The 17,495-nt window shown below is 45.1% G+C and overlaps 1 protein-coding gene across 1 annotated transcript; it reads left to right on the top strand.

The window, feature by feature from the left end:
* The first annotated feature begins 594 nt into the window (after positions 1 to 594).
* On the top strand, positions 595 to 3,518 carry IMP3 (IMP U3 small nucleolar ribonucleoprotein 3). The gene has a single exon (XM_019950138.3). The coding sequence runs from the start codon at positions 2,432 to 2,434 to the stop codon at positions 2,984 to 2,986; it is 555 nt and encodes a 184-aa protein (XP_019805697.1). The 5' UTR covers positions 595 to 2,431; the 3' UTR covers positions 2,987 to 3,518.
* Positions 3,519 to 17,495: the final 13,977 nt, after the last annotated feature.

Here is a 17,495-nt window from a genome sequence, read left to right as displayed (position 1 = left end):
CCTTCAAATCAATTAGAAAAAAGCAAACAGTCTGTATTAGTTTCCTATTGCAGCTGTAACAAATTACCACAAACTTAGTGGCTTAAAACAACACAAATTTATTATCTTACAGTATTGAAGACCAGAAATCCAAACTGGATCTCACTCGGCTCAAATCAAGGTGTCAGCAAGGGCTGTGTTCCTTCTGGAGGCTCTAAGTAAAATTCCATTTCCTTGCCTTTTCCAGCTTCTAGAGGTTGCCCACAATCCTTTGCTCATGGCCCCCATTCATCTTCAAAGCAAGCAATCACACCTCAGACTTCTGTATGTATCACCACATCTCCCTGACTCTTCTGCCTCCCTTTTTCACTTATAAGGACACTTGTGATTACATGAGACTCACCCAGTTAATCCAGGACAATGTCATGGTCTCAAGATCCTTAATTTAATCACATCTGCAAAATCCCTTTTTTCACGTAAGGTAACATTCACAGGTTCTGGGTGAACATCTTTGGGGGGCCATTATTCTACTTACCCCATAATCCAATAGAAAAATACACAAAAGACACAAAGAGGCATTCTATAGAGGAGGAAACACATATGAAACCTTTATTCATCAGGAAATGCAAATTAAAATCACAGTTAAATACCATCACACACTCATCAGATTGGCAAATATTTTAAAAATCTAACAACCAAGTGTTGTCAAGAATGAGGAGCAAAGGGAACTCCCATGCACTGTCAAAGGAATATAAACTGGTACAGCCCCTTTGGAAAACAATTTGGCAATATCTAGTAAAGCTCAACATGCACTTTACATGTTCATGCATACTTTACATGCATACTTTACAACTGAGCAATTCAACTTCAAGATGTATACTATTCAACAGAAGCTACTACATATGTGCAACAGGAAACCTACAAGAATTTTAATAGTAGCACTGCTAAAAATATTCCCTCCAAAAAAATCCAACAGGAGATGGATTAATAAATTAGATAGAACCAAACAATGGAATATAATGCAACAGTTAAAAAAAAAACTGCAGCTACAGATAAAAAACTCCACACGATGTGATGTCTTCTAAGCAACACTTCTCAAATGTCAGTGTGCATGCAAATTACCTGGGGGTCTGGTTAAATGCAGATTCTGATTCTGTAGGTCAGAAATGGGGCCTGAAATTCTGCATTTCCAACAGCTCTCTGCTGATCCATGGATTACTTTGAGTAAGAAGGTTCTCAGTATTTAGGGATGCATTTACAATGATAAAACTATTTTCCTTTTTAAATTTTTTTAAATTAAAAAATTTTTTCTTTTTAAACAAAAGGTAAAAATAAACACTAAATTCAGGAGAGTAGATACCTTTACCTCTCACTGGGGGCGTGGCTGGAATATGTAGATGAAGTGGTCCTGGTGATGCTTTCTTAAACTGGCTCTTGGGTCCACAAGTATTCATTATACTTTGTATCTTACATATAGTATATTCCATATATCAAATATTATATTTTAAAAGAACAATGAGAAGCGTACAAAAATAAAACAAAATGATAGGCGAAGAAGCTAGGTGGCGTCAAAGTCTTGGGCAAATAAAGAAGTTAGTCCTGTAGCGCTACACTAAGCTAAAACAGATATAACTAGCAGTAAAAGTGTTAACTAAATACTCGGCACCAGAAATGCACCCTGTCAAGCTAATTCGTTTGAGCCCGGATTAAAGGGTCAGCACTTGTACTATCCAAGCTTTTCAAACTTACTGGGTTTTATGAATCACCTGGCATTCTTGTTAACAATACAGATTTCCAGGTGACTCCGGTGTATATCCCGATTCTGTGGGTGTAGGAAGCAGCCTGGGAATCGGTATTTCATAGGTTCGGTGGCGCCTAGCCCCACTTGGCAGGGAGAAACCGTTCCGCCCGCCTGCTAATGGACCTGGCGCTAGTGGGCGGTGGGCATACCCGATCAGCCCCGGCCGGCTCGGGAAAGCCCGCCACGCACGAGGTGGGAGGACCCCCCCACCCCGCCACGGTCAGCACAGTAAATTTAACCAAACTAGCGCGACAGTCACCCCCCTTTCCAGGAACTGGCCTTTTAAGCCAGTTTCAGAGAGGCACTGAATGGCAGAAATCTAAATGAGAAGAAATAATTACGGCACTAGGTGATTAATTCTAGGCGACTTAAAACCGCGCAGACTCGTCTTTGGGGCCTCCCCTCTCGTCCCAGGTGTCCACCAGCGCTCTTTCCCCGCCTCCCTCAGAGAACGCGAAGAAGAGAAGAATCGCGAGATACGGACGCGGGGCGTGGCCCCACCCTGACCAGTGGAAACAGAGGGCGTAGCACTGAGCCTTTCTTTTATTGGCCCAGGGTCCCCAGGCCCAGTCTAGCAGTGCTGAGGCGGAAGTCGCGCGGGCGCCGGAACGCGCGCTGAGCCACGGGTCCTGCAGCGTCCAAGCCGCCGTCATGGTGCGGAAGCTTAAGTTCCACGAGCAGAAGCTGCTGAAGCAGGTGGACTTCCTGAACTGGGAGGTCACCGATCACAACTTGCACGAGCTGCGCGTGTTGCGGCGTTATCGGCTGCAACGGCGCGAGGACTACACGCGCTACAACCAGCTGAGCCGTGCTGTGCGCGAGCTGGCGCGGCGCCTGCGGGACCTGCCGGAGCGCGACCCGTTTCGCGTGCGCTCCTCGGCCGCGCTGCTGGACAAACTGTATGCTCTCGGCCTAATCCCCACGCGCGGGTCTCTGGAGCTCTGCGATTTCGTCACAGCCTCGTCCTTCTGCCGACGCCGCCTGCCCACCGTGCTCCTTAAGCTGCGCATGGCGCAGCACCTCCAGGCCGCCGTGGCATTCGTGGAGCAGGGTCACGTGCGCGTGGGCCCCGACGTGGTCACCGACCCCGCCTTCCTTGTCACGCGCAGCATGGAGGACTTCGTCACCTGGGTTGACTCGTCCAAGATCAAGCGGCACGTGCTGGAGTACAATGAGGAGCGTGATGACTTCGATCTGGAAGCCTAGCGGGTCTTCCCTCGCCAGGACTGCATTTTATTGATGAAGCTGAGACCTGATGCCTGAGATTCTGTGAAGGCGCCCTCCCCAAGAGTGTGTCAGCCAAGAACTTGGCTCCTCAGCTACAGGCCCTCACAGAGCCAAAGGGTACGCCCTTTTTCCACAAAATTTTCTTAGCCTTTGGACAATTGGTAATTAAATGACTGCCTTAAGAGACAATGGGAAGCGGTTTTGCGCTGCCCTGGGGAATTGTTACATTCTTGTACCTGAAACATTGTAGTGTGAAAGCAGTGATTTTTGGCGGGGGGGGGGGGCTACCCCCGCCCCCAGCTTTCCTTTCATTTCTTTGTAGCAGGACAGTTTAGTTTAATTTGTAGTTAACCCGAATTCTTGCGCTTGTTCGTGATTAAGCTGTGTACAGATGTTGGAGAGTTTGGTCTCAAGTTTTCGTAAAGTGGATGAGATTTTAGTGTTCAGAGTCCTTTCTCTTGTTTAAAAGAATGCTCTCCTAATGCCAATAAATGGTCTAACTGCTCTTTAAGTGCAAATTTCTGTCTGGGTTTCTCACATAGGGTCACATCTATAAGTCTCCCTGGCACAGGAATCCAGAGAAGACTAGAGACAGCAGCGATCTGCCTGTGGGTGAAGCCTGCAGCAGAGCCTGCGTGTGGAAGTTGCAGAATGTTGTACAGGGCTGGGCAAATTTGTCAGTTTACCAATCCCTTCCTCGGAATGAGTGTTTTGGCAGAGCTCTTCCCCACAGGACTTCCTGTTGATATTCCAGCCCCAGGAAATACCATATTAGAGGGCTGAAGTGTTTGCTTGCCTAAGGAAATAATCACCCTGTAGCTTGGCCATCTAGCGGTTAGAAGTGGCCCAGGAGGTTCCTGGAAACTTCTTATGAATGGAGCCCTCAGGAGGCCCCAGGGCTGCCTTCCCGGAGCAGCACCTGCACAGCCTCTGCCCATCACAGCCCGCCATGGCTCCCTGCCCAGCCTTTAATTTAGACAGAGATTAATTCTAATTCCCCAATTGGAATGGGTTTTACTGAAAGAAGCAAAGGATGGGTTGGGAGTCAGGGAGCCTAGCCTGATGACAGTGGAGGAATGTGAAGCAAGAAGATCTGCTCTAATCTACCCCCCTCACTGGAAGGGAGAGTAGGGAGACTACCTCATTTATCCAAGACTTCTACAAGGAGAATAATAGAATGCCAAGACCAATGGATTGCTTTTATGTGTGCCTTCTCCATTTCCCCAGGTGTAAGGCAGCATTTGGTGAAGAAACAAGGGAAGGTGACACTGGGGATGACAGTAATAGCAAATGCTTCTACTGTATGTCAGGCACTAAATGCATTACATATCTTAATCCATTTAATCCAACAATCCAATGACGTGGGGAACCCAATTCTCTACTTTTCAGATGAGGGAACAGAGGCAGAGATGGGTCAAACTGCCCCAGACTGTATAGCCAAGAAGTGGTAAAGCTGGAATGCTCCTTTAAGAGTCGTGTGAACATTGGCACAGCCAGCCCAAGGGATACATCAGGATTTAGAGAGAGTCCCTGAATCAGTTTCTAAGCCAGCAGAGAAGCAGCAGCACTAGCCAACGTTGTTGGTCCCCAACAGGGTGCTGTGTAAAGGTTTGAACAAGGAGCAGGCACTGAGCTGCTAAGCCTTGGCTAACATTCATTGAGGCCCTGCTTGTGCTAGGCTGCCCATTTGCTTTTCCCAACAACCCTGACGGGTAGGTGGTGTTAGTCACACCTTTTCAGTTTAGCACACAGATTTGGGACAAGAACTTGTCCAAGACTGTGGTTCAAGTCCAGGCTCATGCAACTCCAAAGGCCATGTTTTTTTTCAGTGCCATTCCTTTAGGAGAGGAAGGAGAGAGAATCCCATTCATCAGCTCTGGTGGCTAGGCATAATCTTTGCCCATTTGAGGAGGGCTCCCAGGATTAGGGATCTCATGGGGGAGAGTTTGGTGGCTCTAGAAAGCAGGAACCTCCTGCGGCCCTCCAGCTCTCACCAGGCCCCACAGGGCAAGACAGGTAAACGGGTCCCTTTGGTGTAGTTGAATCCTGCCCTTATCACCCAAGCAGATACAACTTCAAAGTTCGCTTGAAGGAAACTGGGTTTAGGAACTTAGGAGTAAAATTCAAGATTCTTCAGAAAAGCTATTCCTTTTCTCCTTTGGGGGAAAATGAGAAAGAAATGACTTACCAGAACGTGTAACCAGAAACTTTGGGCTTTAAAAAAAATAATAAAATTGGGGACATCCCTGACGGTCCGGTGGTTAAGACTCTGTGCTTCCAATGCAGGGGCCGCGGGTTTGATCCCTGGTCAGGGAACTAAGATCCCACATGCCATGTGGCGTGGCCAAAAAATTTTTTTTTTAATTAAAAAAAAAAAAAAGGGGGACTTCCCTGGTGGTCCAGTGGTTAAGACTCTATGCTACCAATGCAGGAGGCACAGGTTCAATCCCTGGTTGGGGAACTAAGATCCCGCATGCCGCACAGGGCAACCAAAAAGAATAAAAAATAAAACTGCAAGACAAGCGATTCAGAAGGAGGCTAAAGCCGGACTGCCAGGTCTGGATTGGGGCTTCTGTGCCTAACTTGCTGTGTAACATTGATTATTTTACTTAGCTTCTCTGTGCCTCCATTTTCCTTGTCACAGATATATGGTAATAGAGGGTGGGAGGAAAGAATGCAAAATTATTGTTTAATGGGTCCAGAGTTTCTATTTGGGGCAATGAAAAAAATTGGAAATAATGGTGGTGATTGTGCAACATTGTGAATATAATTAATACCACTGAATTGTACACTTAAAAATGGCTAAAATGACAAATTTTATGTTTTTTATATATATATATATATATATATTTACCACAGTTTTTAAAAAGTGAAAAAAAGGGGGGTGGGTAATAATAGTACTGACATTAAAAATTATAGAGAGGGACTTCCCTGGTGGCACAGTGGTTAAAATCCGTTCAGTACCTGGTCCAGGAAGATCCCATATGGCTCAGAGCAACCAAGCCCGTCTGACACAACTACTGAGCCCACATGCCACAACTACTGAAGCCTGTGCGCCTACAGGCTGTGCTCTGCAACAAGAGAAGCCACCGCAATGAGAAGCCCGTGCACTGCAACGAAGAGTAGCCCCCACTTGCTGCAACTAGAGAAAGCCTGCAGACAGCAACAAAAGACCCAACGCAGCCAAAAATTAATTAATTAATCAATTAAAAATTATAGAGAGAAGTAAATGGCATAATTCCTACAAAGCCCTTAGAGAAGCTCCTTGCATGTGGTAAAACCCCAAAGCTGAGCTCCCCACCTGCTATCTCTCCCCAGGCCCCAGAAGAAGTACAGGGAGCTAAACATTTTACAACAACAAAAAAGCCTAATGGATTACAACAATGTAAACACAGTGGGCAGCAGGGCAAATTGGTACCTTTCAGGAGAACAGTTTTACAACATGTATCAAGAACCTTAGAAACATACATTATATACCCTTTGACCTAGAACTGCCACTTTCAAGAATTCAGCTTAAATTAATTATGGATATTTGCAAAAAATTAACTACAAGGATCTTCATCACTGTGTTTATAATATAATATAACAGAAAAATTGAAAATGTATCCACAAGGGACTGATTAAATTACTAGATAGCCTTATGATGAAGCTCAACTACTAAAAATTATTGTAGCAAGATAGTTAAGGACTCAAAAAGTTAACAGTTAAATAAAACATTAAACAGTACCAATAGGGGCTTCCCTGGTGGCGCAATGGTTAAGAATCTGCCTGCCAGTGCAGGGGACGCGGGTTCGTGCCCCGGTCCGAGAGGATCCCACATGCCGCGGAGCGTCTGGGCCCGTGAGCCATGGCCGCTGAGCCTGCGCGTCCGGAGCCTGTGCTCCGCAATGGGAGAGGCCACAACAGTGAGAGGCCCGCGTACCGCAAAAAATAAAATAAATAAATAAATAAATAATGGCGTGTAACAAACCCAACCCAAAACTCAAGAGCTAAAACAATAAGCATTTATTTAGCTCATGAATTTGCAGGTCAGCTGGGCACTTCAGATCTTTGCTGGGCTCACGTAGAGTTTGTGATTGAATGTGTGCTGGATTAATGACTCTGCTGACCTCGACTGTGCTTGCCCTTAAGTCTGGGGGTAGGCTGGCTGGCTGTCAGCTGGTCTAGGATACCTTGGCTGGGGTAACTGTGGCAACTTGGCTGGGATGCATTTGTCTCATCCTTCAGCAGCAGCAATTAACCTGCATGACATTTTAGTATTACTCTCAAGTTGCCTGTGGTGGGTATGACTACCCAAGAGAGTGGCTCAGGCACAATGGAAAACTAGCTATATCACCACCATGGTCCCCAGGATGAGGCCCTGCATACAGTAGGTAATTAATAACTGCTTCAAATTCAGCCTCTTTGTTGTGACCAGCTAGGCTGGGATCAAGGTGAGGCAAGGGAGGTACCTAGGGCACTTGTCAGACCCCAAGAATGAGCACCTCCTTACATTTTGCACCCTAGGTCCTAAAACTGTACACTTCAGATTGGGACTTGAACCCATGTGCCAGGACTCGAACCCAGCCAAAACCCACGGTCTTCCAACTGAGATCACACACCTGGTTTCAGGACTTAATGAAGCTCAGGCTCTTGATGTCTCATGGCAGAAAGAATTCAGTGAGAGACAAAGTGATAGGTGAGAAGTGGATTTATTTAGAGAGAAACACACTCCACAGTCAGAGTGTGGGCCATCTCAGAAGGTGAGAAAAGGCACCAAGGTATGGGTTGTCAGTTTTTATAGGGATGGGTAATTTCTTTTTTTTTTAAATTTAATTTTATTTATTTTTTTATACAGCAGGTTCTTATTAGTTATCCATTTTATACATATTAGTGTATACATGTCAATCCCAATCTCCCAATTCATCCCACCACCACCCCCCCCCACTCCCCTGCCACTTTCATAGGGGTGGGTAATTTCATAGGTAATGAGTGGGAGGAGTATTCCAACTATCTCAGGAAGGGGCGGGGATTTCCAGGAATTGGGCCACCTCCACTTTTTTTTTTTTTTTTTGTGTGGTAGGCGGGCCTCTCACTGTTGTGGCCTCTCCCGTTGCGGAGCACAGGCTCCAGACGCGCAGGCTCAGCGGCCATGGCTCACCAGCCCAGCCGCTCCGCGGCATGTGGGATCCTCCCGGACCGGGGCACGAACCCGTGTCCCCTGCATCGGCAGGCGGACTCTCAACCACTGCGCCACCAGGGAAGCCCCCACCTCCACTTTTTGATCCTTATGGTGGGTCTTGGAACTGTCACAGCGCCTGTGGGGTGCCATTTAGCTTGCTGATGTGTTAGTGAGCATATACTGAGGCTCAAGGTCTAGTGCAGGTCGACTTGTCTGCCATCTTGGACCCATTTGGTTCTAATCAGATTATGTCATGTCCTCGGGCTATGTCATTCTTTCAAAGGTTGTGCCCTGCCCCCTTGCCTCCTGTTTTCACTCCATTTGCCTCTCCTTAGCTCCAGCCCTGGTGATACGCATGGTGCTCTCAAAGCAAGGGAGATATGAGTACAGAGGAGGCACGGTCCCTATCCTGAGAGGACAGAGGCTACAGTAAGCTGGCTACTTACATCTCTGGGTTCAGCTCTGGGCTCGGCCAGCCCAGCCAGGCCTCATGCTGTGTTTCCCAAGGTCTGGTCATTCTGAACCATTATCACACCATTTGCCATAGCTGCTTCCCACTAGTATTATAGTATAGTAAAGAATTTAACATTGCCCCAAAAGGTCATCGCCCTTTCTTCTGGGAGGTAATCCCTAAACCTTTGGAATGCCATGTCTGTTAGGAGTGTCTTTGTTTGCCTGGGGTCCTTGGAGCAGTCAGATAACGACAATGTGACTAAGGGTAGGGCTCTGAGCCACACTCACAATATGGTGGAGGGCGGGAACTTTGGGGCAGCAGCTGGGCTTCTTGAGGGGGCTGAAAACTGCCCCCAGGTGGACACTTAACCATCTCTGTGCAATGGAGCCCCAATAAAGACTCTGGCCCAGAGATCTTCCCTGGGTGGCAGCACTCCATGCATATAGTCATCCACGGATGCTGGCAGAGGAATGCTGTCCTGACCCCACAGGGAGAGGACGATGCAAGCTTTTCAGTCTGGGCTTCTTCCCTTAGGTGACTTTAATCAGATCTTTTCCCTTTCCCATAACTGAGAATAACAACTTTCAGTGAGTCTTTCTAGTGAGTTATCAAAGCTGAGGGTGGTTTGGGGAGCCCTGTGAATTTGCAAGTGCTGTCAGAAATGAGGACAATCTTATGTTGACTGAACCCCCCTACTTTGCACTTGGCTAACTCTCACAACTATTATTTTCTCAATCATTTTCTTTACGTTATCTTTCTTTTCTTTCAACTTAAGTTTATTTTAAAAGGAAACTGCCCAGGGAAAAGCTTTAAGGATGTTAATCTTCTAGAATCGCACATTCAGGTCTAAGAGAGAAGGCAAGACAAATCACCTTGATGCCTTCGGACTTAAAAGTGAATCGAAGATATATTCTACACCAGTGAAATTACAGAATAAAAGCACTGAAGTCATAGCAGGTGGATGTCAACTGAAGAATGTCGCTCACCATCTGGCTCTACAAGGGTTGAGTCATTAGTCACTGCGGTCGCTGACCTTCAACACACCCTAAAAGGAGTTCAGAGTGGCGATGAGGCATGAGGCACTCCGTGCTCTGGGAAAACTGGCAGAACAGGCCTTCAGATAGTTAGATATTTTCAGGAGAAAATTTTATGAAACTAACTTCTTGCACCTTCCCTCATTTAGAAAAACACTAAAAGCATTAACTAAGGTATGTGTTCCTTGTGACTAGCAGTAGCCTTCTACCAAGATGTGTGCTTAATTGCATGTACCCCTTCTCCAAAATCACATATGTGCTGCCCACCCCTGCCACTACCTTTTAGGAGCAATTCCTTGGAGTTATCTGAGAGGCTGTCTGCTTGGCTACAGTCCTAAATCCCCAAATAAAACAAAATCAGCTCTCACGTTGTGCATTTTTATTTCAGTCAACATAGGTTAACATATCAATATTTCCCCATTAACAAACACCTACTAATACCTGCTTGAAATGAAGGATACATTCCACAGGAGATAACTATAAGCTTTTTTTTTAATTCAAATATAGTTGATTTACAATGTCGTGTTAATTTCAATAAGCTTTTAATATTAAAATGTCTCCAGAGAACTTCCTGACAAACTAGCCAGGCCATTTTCATGAAAATAGGAAAATGAATAAGCATATATCGAATAAGAAAGCAGCTTCAAGGTAACATTGATTTTTTTAATTATAATCAAAGAAAAATACACTTCAAGCATTTTCTATTTCTTTTTTTATTGAGATAACACATACATAAAATTTTACCATTTTAACCGTTTAAGTGTACAGTTCAGTGGCATTAAGGACATTCACACTGTTGTGTAACCGTCACCACCATCCATCTCCAGAACTTTTTCATCATCCCCAACTGAAACTCTGTACCCATTAAACAATATCTCTCCATTTCCCCTCCCCGCAGCCCCTGGCAATCACCCTTCTACTTGAAGGGTGAACATCTACTATGAACATTACTACTCTAGGTATGTAAAGAAAAACTCTTCTGTGTCTCTTCTCTACTCTACTACAACGCTACTCACAGGATACTTACTTCACTTCTGACACTTCCGGTCACCAAATGTGTGTGGCGTTTTTCACACATCAAGCAGTTCTGCAACACAACTGGTTGTCTACAATTCAATTCAGTTCTGACACTATCTATCTAGAGATAATGTCAGATCCCACAGGACTGCATCTCCCCTCCCCAATTGAAACCACTAAGTGTCGTTTCGGGGGGCTCTGAAGAGCTCCGGTCCTTTATGTCTCAGCACAGAAAGAATTCAGCGAGAGACAAAGTGATGGATAAGACGTGATTTATTAGAATAGGATGCTTGTGAAGCTTACAAGCGGGTGGGTGGGTGCCATGCCCTGAGAACATAGTGAGCTACAGTTTTATAATCAAAGGAAAAGTGGGGAGGGGGAAAAGACCATTTTCTTCGTCATTCTTGAGTAGACATCAAACTTCCATCATCAGCTCCTCCTCCAGGTTGGGCAGGGGAGTTTTCTTGTCCCTACATGGTCAGGCTAGGACTGTCATGGCACTATGGAAAAATTATTTCAAGTCTCAGTACTATGAGGGTCTTTCACTTTGAAATGTCACCTTTCCATAAATTATTGATTTTTATGTGTGTAGAGAGCATGTCTTAGGGGTCATTCACTTACTGAGCTCACTTGGCAGGATGTGGGTCTCATGCCACCACTGTTTTATTGTTTGGGGGCATGTCTCATGCTTTTGTTGCATGGTTTGTTGCTAAGCAAGCCTACTTGGTTTTGTGGTTAAGCAAACCTGCTTTTCTGAATGATCATTAACTTACGGGGGTCTCCCAAGCTTTTTTCTTTACTTACAATCCCTAGTGGAGTTAACTATTTAATTACCTACTTTGTCCCTTTACTCTGCCCCATCACAATTTCAGGTGCCAATTAAAAATCTAGGTTATTATGCATGCTTTTGGATGGGCTGGCTATAAATCAGAGGTTCCCATGACCCCCCTTCCTGGCTAATTTGCTAGAGCCATTCACAGAACTCAGGAAAACGGCCTACTTATTAGATTGCCAGTTTATTATAAAAGGATGTGGGATTTCCCTGGTGGCGCAGTGGTTAAGAATCCGCCTGCCAATGCAGGGCACACGGGTTCGATCCCTGGTCTGGGAAGATTCCACATGCTGCAGAGCAACTAAGCCCGTGTGCCTCAAATACTGAGCCTGCGCTCTAGAGCCCATGAGCCACAACTACTGAGCCGGCATGCTGCAACTACTGAAGCCTGCGCGCCTAGATCCCGTGCTCCGCAACAAGAGAAGCCGCAGCAATAAAAAGTCCATGCATCGCAAGGATGAGTAGCTCCCGCCGCAACTAGAGAAAGCCTGCACACAGCAACAAAGACCAAATGCAGCCAAAAATCAATCAATCAATAAATAGAATTTTTAAAATAAATAAACAAATAAAAGGATATAACTCAGGAACAGCCAAATAGAAGAGAAGCATAGGGCAAGGTATGGGGGCAGGGGCACTGAGCTTCCATGACCTCTTTAGGTATGCCACCCTCCCAGCACCTCCACATTTTCAGCAGCTCAGGTGCTTTCCAAACCTGGTTGGTAGTTTTAAGATTTTTAATGGAGGCTTCATTACATAGGCATAATTGAGGATTATGATTAAGTCAACCTCCAGCCCCTCTCCCCTCCCTGGAGGCATTAGACTAAAAGTTAAAACCCTCTGGGACTTCCCTGGTGGTCCAGTAGTTGACTCCCCTTCAAATGCAGAGGGCGTGGGTTTGATTCCTGGTCAGGGACTAAGATCCCACGTGCTGCCAAAAAAAAAAAAAAATTAAAACCCTCCAATCTCACATTGGTTCCCCTTGCAACCAGCCCATCCTTAGGGGCTTTCTAAAAATTACCTCACTAACTTAAATTCAGGTGTGGCTGAAAGGGAGCTTGCTACAAATAGCAAAAGACATCTTTATCACTCTACTCATATAGGAAATCCCGAGGGTTTTAGGAGCTCTGTGCCAGAAATAGGAATAAAACCAAATGCATATTTCTTACTAGAAATCACAGTATAACAAATTACCTCATATAAGTGGAATCATACAATATTTGTCTTTTGTGACTGGCTTATTTAGCAACATGTCCTCAATCCACATTGTAAGATGTCTCAGAATTTTCTTCCTTTTTAAGGCTGAATAATATTCCATAGTATGTAGTATGCATACACCACATTTTGTTTATCCATTTATCTCTCTATGGACACTTGAATGCTTTCACCTTTCGGCTATTGTGAGTAATGTTGCTATGAACCTGTGTGTACAAATATCTTTTTGAGTCTCTGCTTTGATACTTGGGGTATATACCCAGAAGTGGAATTTTTGGATCACATGGTAATTTTATGCTTAATTTTTTGAGGAACCACCATACTGTTTTCCATAGTGGCTACACCATTTTATATTCCCACCAGCAATGCATATGGGTTCCAATTTCTCCACATCCTCACCAATACTGAGTTTTGTTTTGTTTGTTTGTTTTTTAATAATAGCCATCCTAATGGGTGTGAAGTGGTATCTTACTGTAGTTTTGATTTGTCTTTCCCTAATGATTAGTGATGAGCATCTTTTCATGAGCTATTGGCCATTTGTATATCTTCTTTGGAGAAATGTCTATTCAAGGGACTTCTCTGGTGGTCCAGTGGCTAAGACTCTGTGCTCCCAGTGCAGAGAGTTGGGGTTCAGCCCTGGTCAGCATCCCATATGCTGAAACTAAAGATCCTGCCTGCCACAACAAGGACCTGATGCAGCCAAATAAATAAATAAATAATTTTTAAATGTCTATCCAAATAAAAAATTAAAATAAACAAAACTAAAAAAGTCTATCCAAGTCTTTTTATTTTTTTTAATTTTTTATAAATTTATGTTTTTTATTATTTATTTTTGGCTGCATTGAGTCTTCGTTGCTGCATGCAGGCTTTCTCTAGTTGCAGCTAGTGGAAGCTACGCCTCGTTGCAGTGCACGGGCTTCTCACTGCGGTGGCTTCTCTTGTTTCAGAACATGGGCTCTAGGTGCGCGGGCTTCAGTAGTTGTGGTGCGCGGGCTTCAGTAGCTGTGGCACACAGACTTAGTTGCTCCGTGGTATGTGGGATCTTCCCGGACCAGGGCATGAACCCGTGTCCCCTGCAGTGGCAGGCAGATTCTTAACCACTGCGCCACCAGGGAAGTCCCTCTATTCACTCTTGATAGTGTCCATTTTTGTTGTTGTTGTTTTTGGGTTTTTTGTTTGCTTGCTTTGGCCACGCCAAGCGGCGTGCGAGACCTTAGTTCCCCAACCAGGCCTCAAACCTGGGCCCCCAGCAGTGAAAGCGCAGAGTCCTAACCACTGGACTGCCAGGAACTCCTGACAGTGTCCCTTGATGCACAAAAATTTTTAATTTTGATGAAGCCCAATTTATCTACTTTTTTCTTTTGTTGCCTGTGCTTTTGGTGTCATAACCAAGATATCATTGGCAAATTCAATGTCATAAAGATTTTCCCTTGTGTTTTCTTCTACATTATAGTTTCAGTCCTAGTTTTTTTTTCAGTTCTACTTATTTCTTTTTTAAAAAATTAATTAATTTATTTAATTTATTTATTTTTGGCTGCGTTGGGTCTTCGTTGTTGTGCGCGGGCTTTCTCTAGTTGTGGCGAGCGGGGGCTACTCTTCGTTGCGGTGCGTGGGCTTCTCATTGTGGTGGATTCTCTTGTTGCAGAGCATGGGCTCTAGTCATGTGGGCTTCAGTAGTTGTGGCTCGCGGGCTCTAGAGCACAGGCTCAGTAGTTGTGGCACACGGGCTTTGTTGCTCTGTGGCATGTGGGAACTTCCCAGACCAGGGCTCGAACCTGTGTCCCCTGCATTGGCAGGCGGATTCTTAACCACTGCACCACCAGGGAAGCTCCAGTTATTTCTTAATATAACTTTTATTTGAGAATAGTTTTAGATTTACAGAGAAACTGGGATGATAGTACAGTGTTCCCATGTATCCCACATCCAGTTTCCTTTATTATTAACATCTCGGGTCAGTATGGTACATTTGTCACAGTTAATGAACCAGTAGTGACACACTATTATAAACTAAAGTCCATATTTTATTTATTCAGATTTCCTCATTTTTTACCCAATATCTTTTTTCTGTTCTGGGATCCTATCCAGGATACATTATGTTTAGCTGCCATGTCTCCTTAGGCTTTTCTTAGCTTTTGCAGTTTCTCAAACTTGCCTTTATTTTATTTTTTTAATAAATTTATTTATTTTATTTATTTTTGTCTGTGTTGGTCTTCGCTGCTGCGTGCAGGCTTTCTCTAGTTGCGGCAAGCGAGGACTACTCTTCATTGTGGTGCGCAGGTTTCTCATTGCAGTGACTCCTCTTGTTGCAGCGCATGGACTCTAGGTGCGTCGGCTTCAGTAGTTGTGGCACATGGGCTCAGTAGTTGTGACCTGCAGGCTCTAGAGCACAGTCTCAGTAGTTGTGGCACACGGGCTTAGTTGCTCCGCGGCATGTGGGATCTTCCCGGACCAGGGCTTGAACCCGTGTCCCCAGCATTGGCAGGCGGATTCCTAACCACTGGGCCACCAGGGAAGTCCAAACTTGCCTTGATTTTGATGAAGTTGATAGTTTTGAGGAGTTGATAGTTTCAGGCATTTTGAACATTGTCCTTCAATTGGACTTGGGCATTTTGTGGGTTTTCATCCTTATCTGAGGTCAGGGCCCTGCCTCCTGGGTGTATCTGTGTTGACACTGTTTGTTCTCTCAAGGTTTTTCTTTTCTTTCCTTTTCTTTTTTTCTTTTTCTATTTTTTGGCCACACTGTGTGGCATGTGGGATCTTAGTTCCCCGACCAGGGATCGAACCCATGCCCCCTGCAGTGGAAGCACAGTGTCTTAACCACTGGACTGCCAGGGAAGTCCCTCTGAAGGTTTTTCATTGGAGCTGCTAGCTGAAGCTCACAGCTGTGGCTCTGCTTTAATCTGTAGTTAGGGCTGAATTGAAGAATGTGGATTTTATCATTTTCTCTTTCCACAAAACTTTTTGTATCACTACCGTAAATGGAAAAGCAGTTGCATTTGGAGCAAACAGGTAAAAATAAACACATAGGAAACAATAGTGTTATTCATTATTAGCTGGCTACAGTTGCTGGCTGAAAGCACTAAACCCGAGATAGGCTGTCCCTGACTGGGTGCTTCTACGCACCACGCTTCGTGCTATCTCATGGAGTCCTCACAATAACCCCTGTGGGTACTATTATTACGACCATTTTATAGATGAGGAAACTGAAGTTCAGGGACAATAACTTGCCCAAGTCACAGAGTTAGTAAGTGATGGAGGCAGTTTGAACCTAGGTCCCTCTGTCTCCAAGTTCCACACACCTATGGCTTAGAGCAGTGATTCTCAAACTTGAGCGGACATCGGAATCACCAGGAGAGCTTGCGAAAACAGATACTGCCCATCCCCTCTGAGTTTCTGATTCAAGAGATCTGGAATGGGCCTGAGAATTTGCTTTTTTTTTTTTTTTTTTTTGGCCACACTGCACAGCTTGTGGGATCCTCGGCAGTGAAAACTTGGAGTCTTAACCACTGGACTGCAAGGGAATTCCAGAATTTGCATTTCGAACAAGGTCCCAGGTGATGTTGGTGCTGCTGGTCGGGCTGTCACACTATGAGAAGCATGAGCCTTGTGCCTATAGCCCAGCCCTTGGCACAGAGCAACCACCACTGAAATGTTAGATCATCTGCCAACAGCTGAGGGGCAGAGGTTGGACCAGCTGCAGGGAAGGGTGGGCAAAAAAGAAAGTGAAGTGGAGTCTTAGCTCTGCAGATGACTGGCCCCGTGACTTGGGGCACATCCCTCTCCTGCTCTGAGCCTCACTCCATCTCCTCTCTGTAATAAGAGGAGGCTGAATCAGATGGCCTCTAATTTCTGCCCTGAAAGTTTCTGATTTGGAGGACAGGAAATAAAAAAAGTGCAGTCTGCACTTACAAAGAGACAGAGAAGAAATTAGAGGTGCTTTGCCTGGCCCAGCATCCCCACCCCTGACTCAGGATGAAAGCTGTGCAAGTTTGGTCTTAGCATCTGAGAATGGGCTCCAACTACCTGGCCCTGGGGAAGTTTCCAGAGGATAGCCCTCCTCCCGCCCCCATCTGGGGCTGTGACTCTTCCCAGCACAGAGGGGCAATGTAGAGATAAGCCAGGTCACCCATTCAGCTCACCAGCTGAAAATCAGAAGTGAAACTAGACCTCTTAAAATATAGAACAGGCAATGTCCAATAGGGTAAAGATTAGGACTTTGGAATCAATAGGGCCTGGATTAAAATCCTGGCCCCATTGCCTTCTGGATGAGCTGCTTCAAACCCTTTAATCTGGGCAAGCAGTTTTATCTGCAGTGAAGAGCTTCTCTTGGGCTCACCTAGAGGTTGATTTATTGATTTTTTTATGATGTAAGTAAATCAGTAAGGGAAAGGTTATCTTGGTTTTATGTTTGTTTGTTTGTTTTCGGCTGCACCACGTAGCATGTGGAACTTCCCTGACCAGGGACGGAACTTGTGCCCTCCACAGTGGAAGCGCGGAGTCTTAACCACTGGACCACCAGGGAAGTCGGGGAAAAGTTGTCTTGTAATAAGAAGTTAAATACTAACAAAACAACATTTTTGAGGACTTGGTCTGTGCCAGGTATTATTCTAATCATCCGACGTGGATTGACTCCCTTAACTAACTATAACAATCTTATGAGGTAGATACTAGTATTAGCCACATTTTACAGAGGGGAAAACTGAGGCATATGGAGGTGAAATAACTCCACCCAGGCCACAGAGCCAGCATGTAGCTGAGTCAGGATTTAGACCCAAGCC

This window comes from Tursiops truncatus, chromosome 2, assembly GCF_011762595.2.
Source record: "Tursiops truncatus isolate mTurTru1 chromosome 2, mTurTru1.mat.Y, whole genome shotgun sequence".
Taxonomy (NCBI): domain Eukaryota; kingdom Metazoa; phylum Chordata; class Mammalia; order Artiodactyla; family Delphinidae; genus Tursiops; species Tursiops truncatus.
The sequence above is the reverse complement of the archived record's forward strand: the minus strand, read 5'-3'. Positions and strand labels throughout refer to the sequence as shown.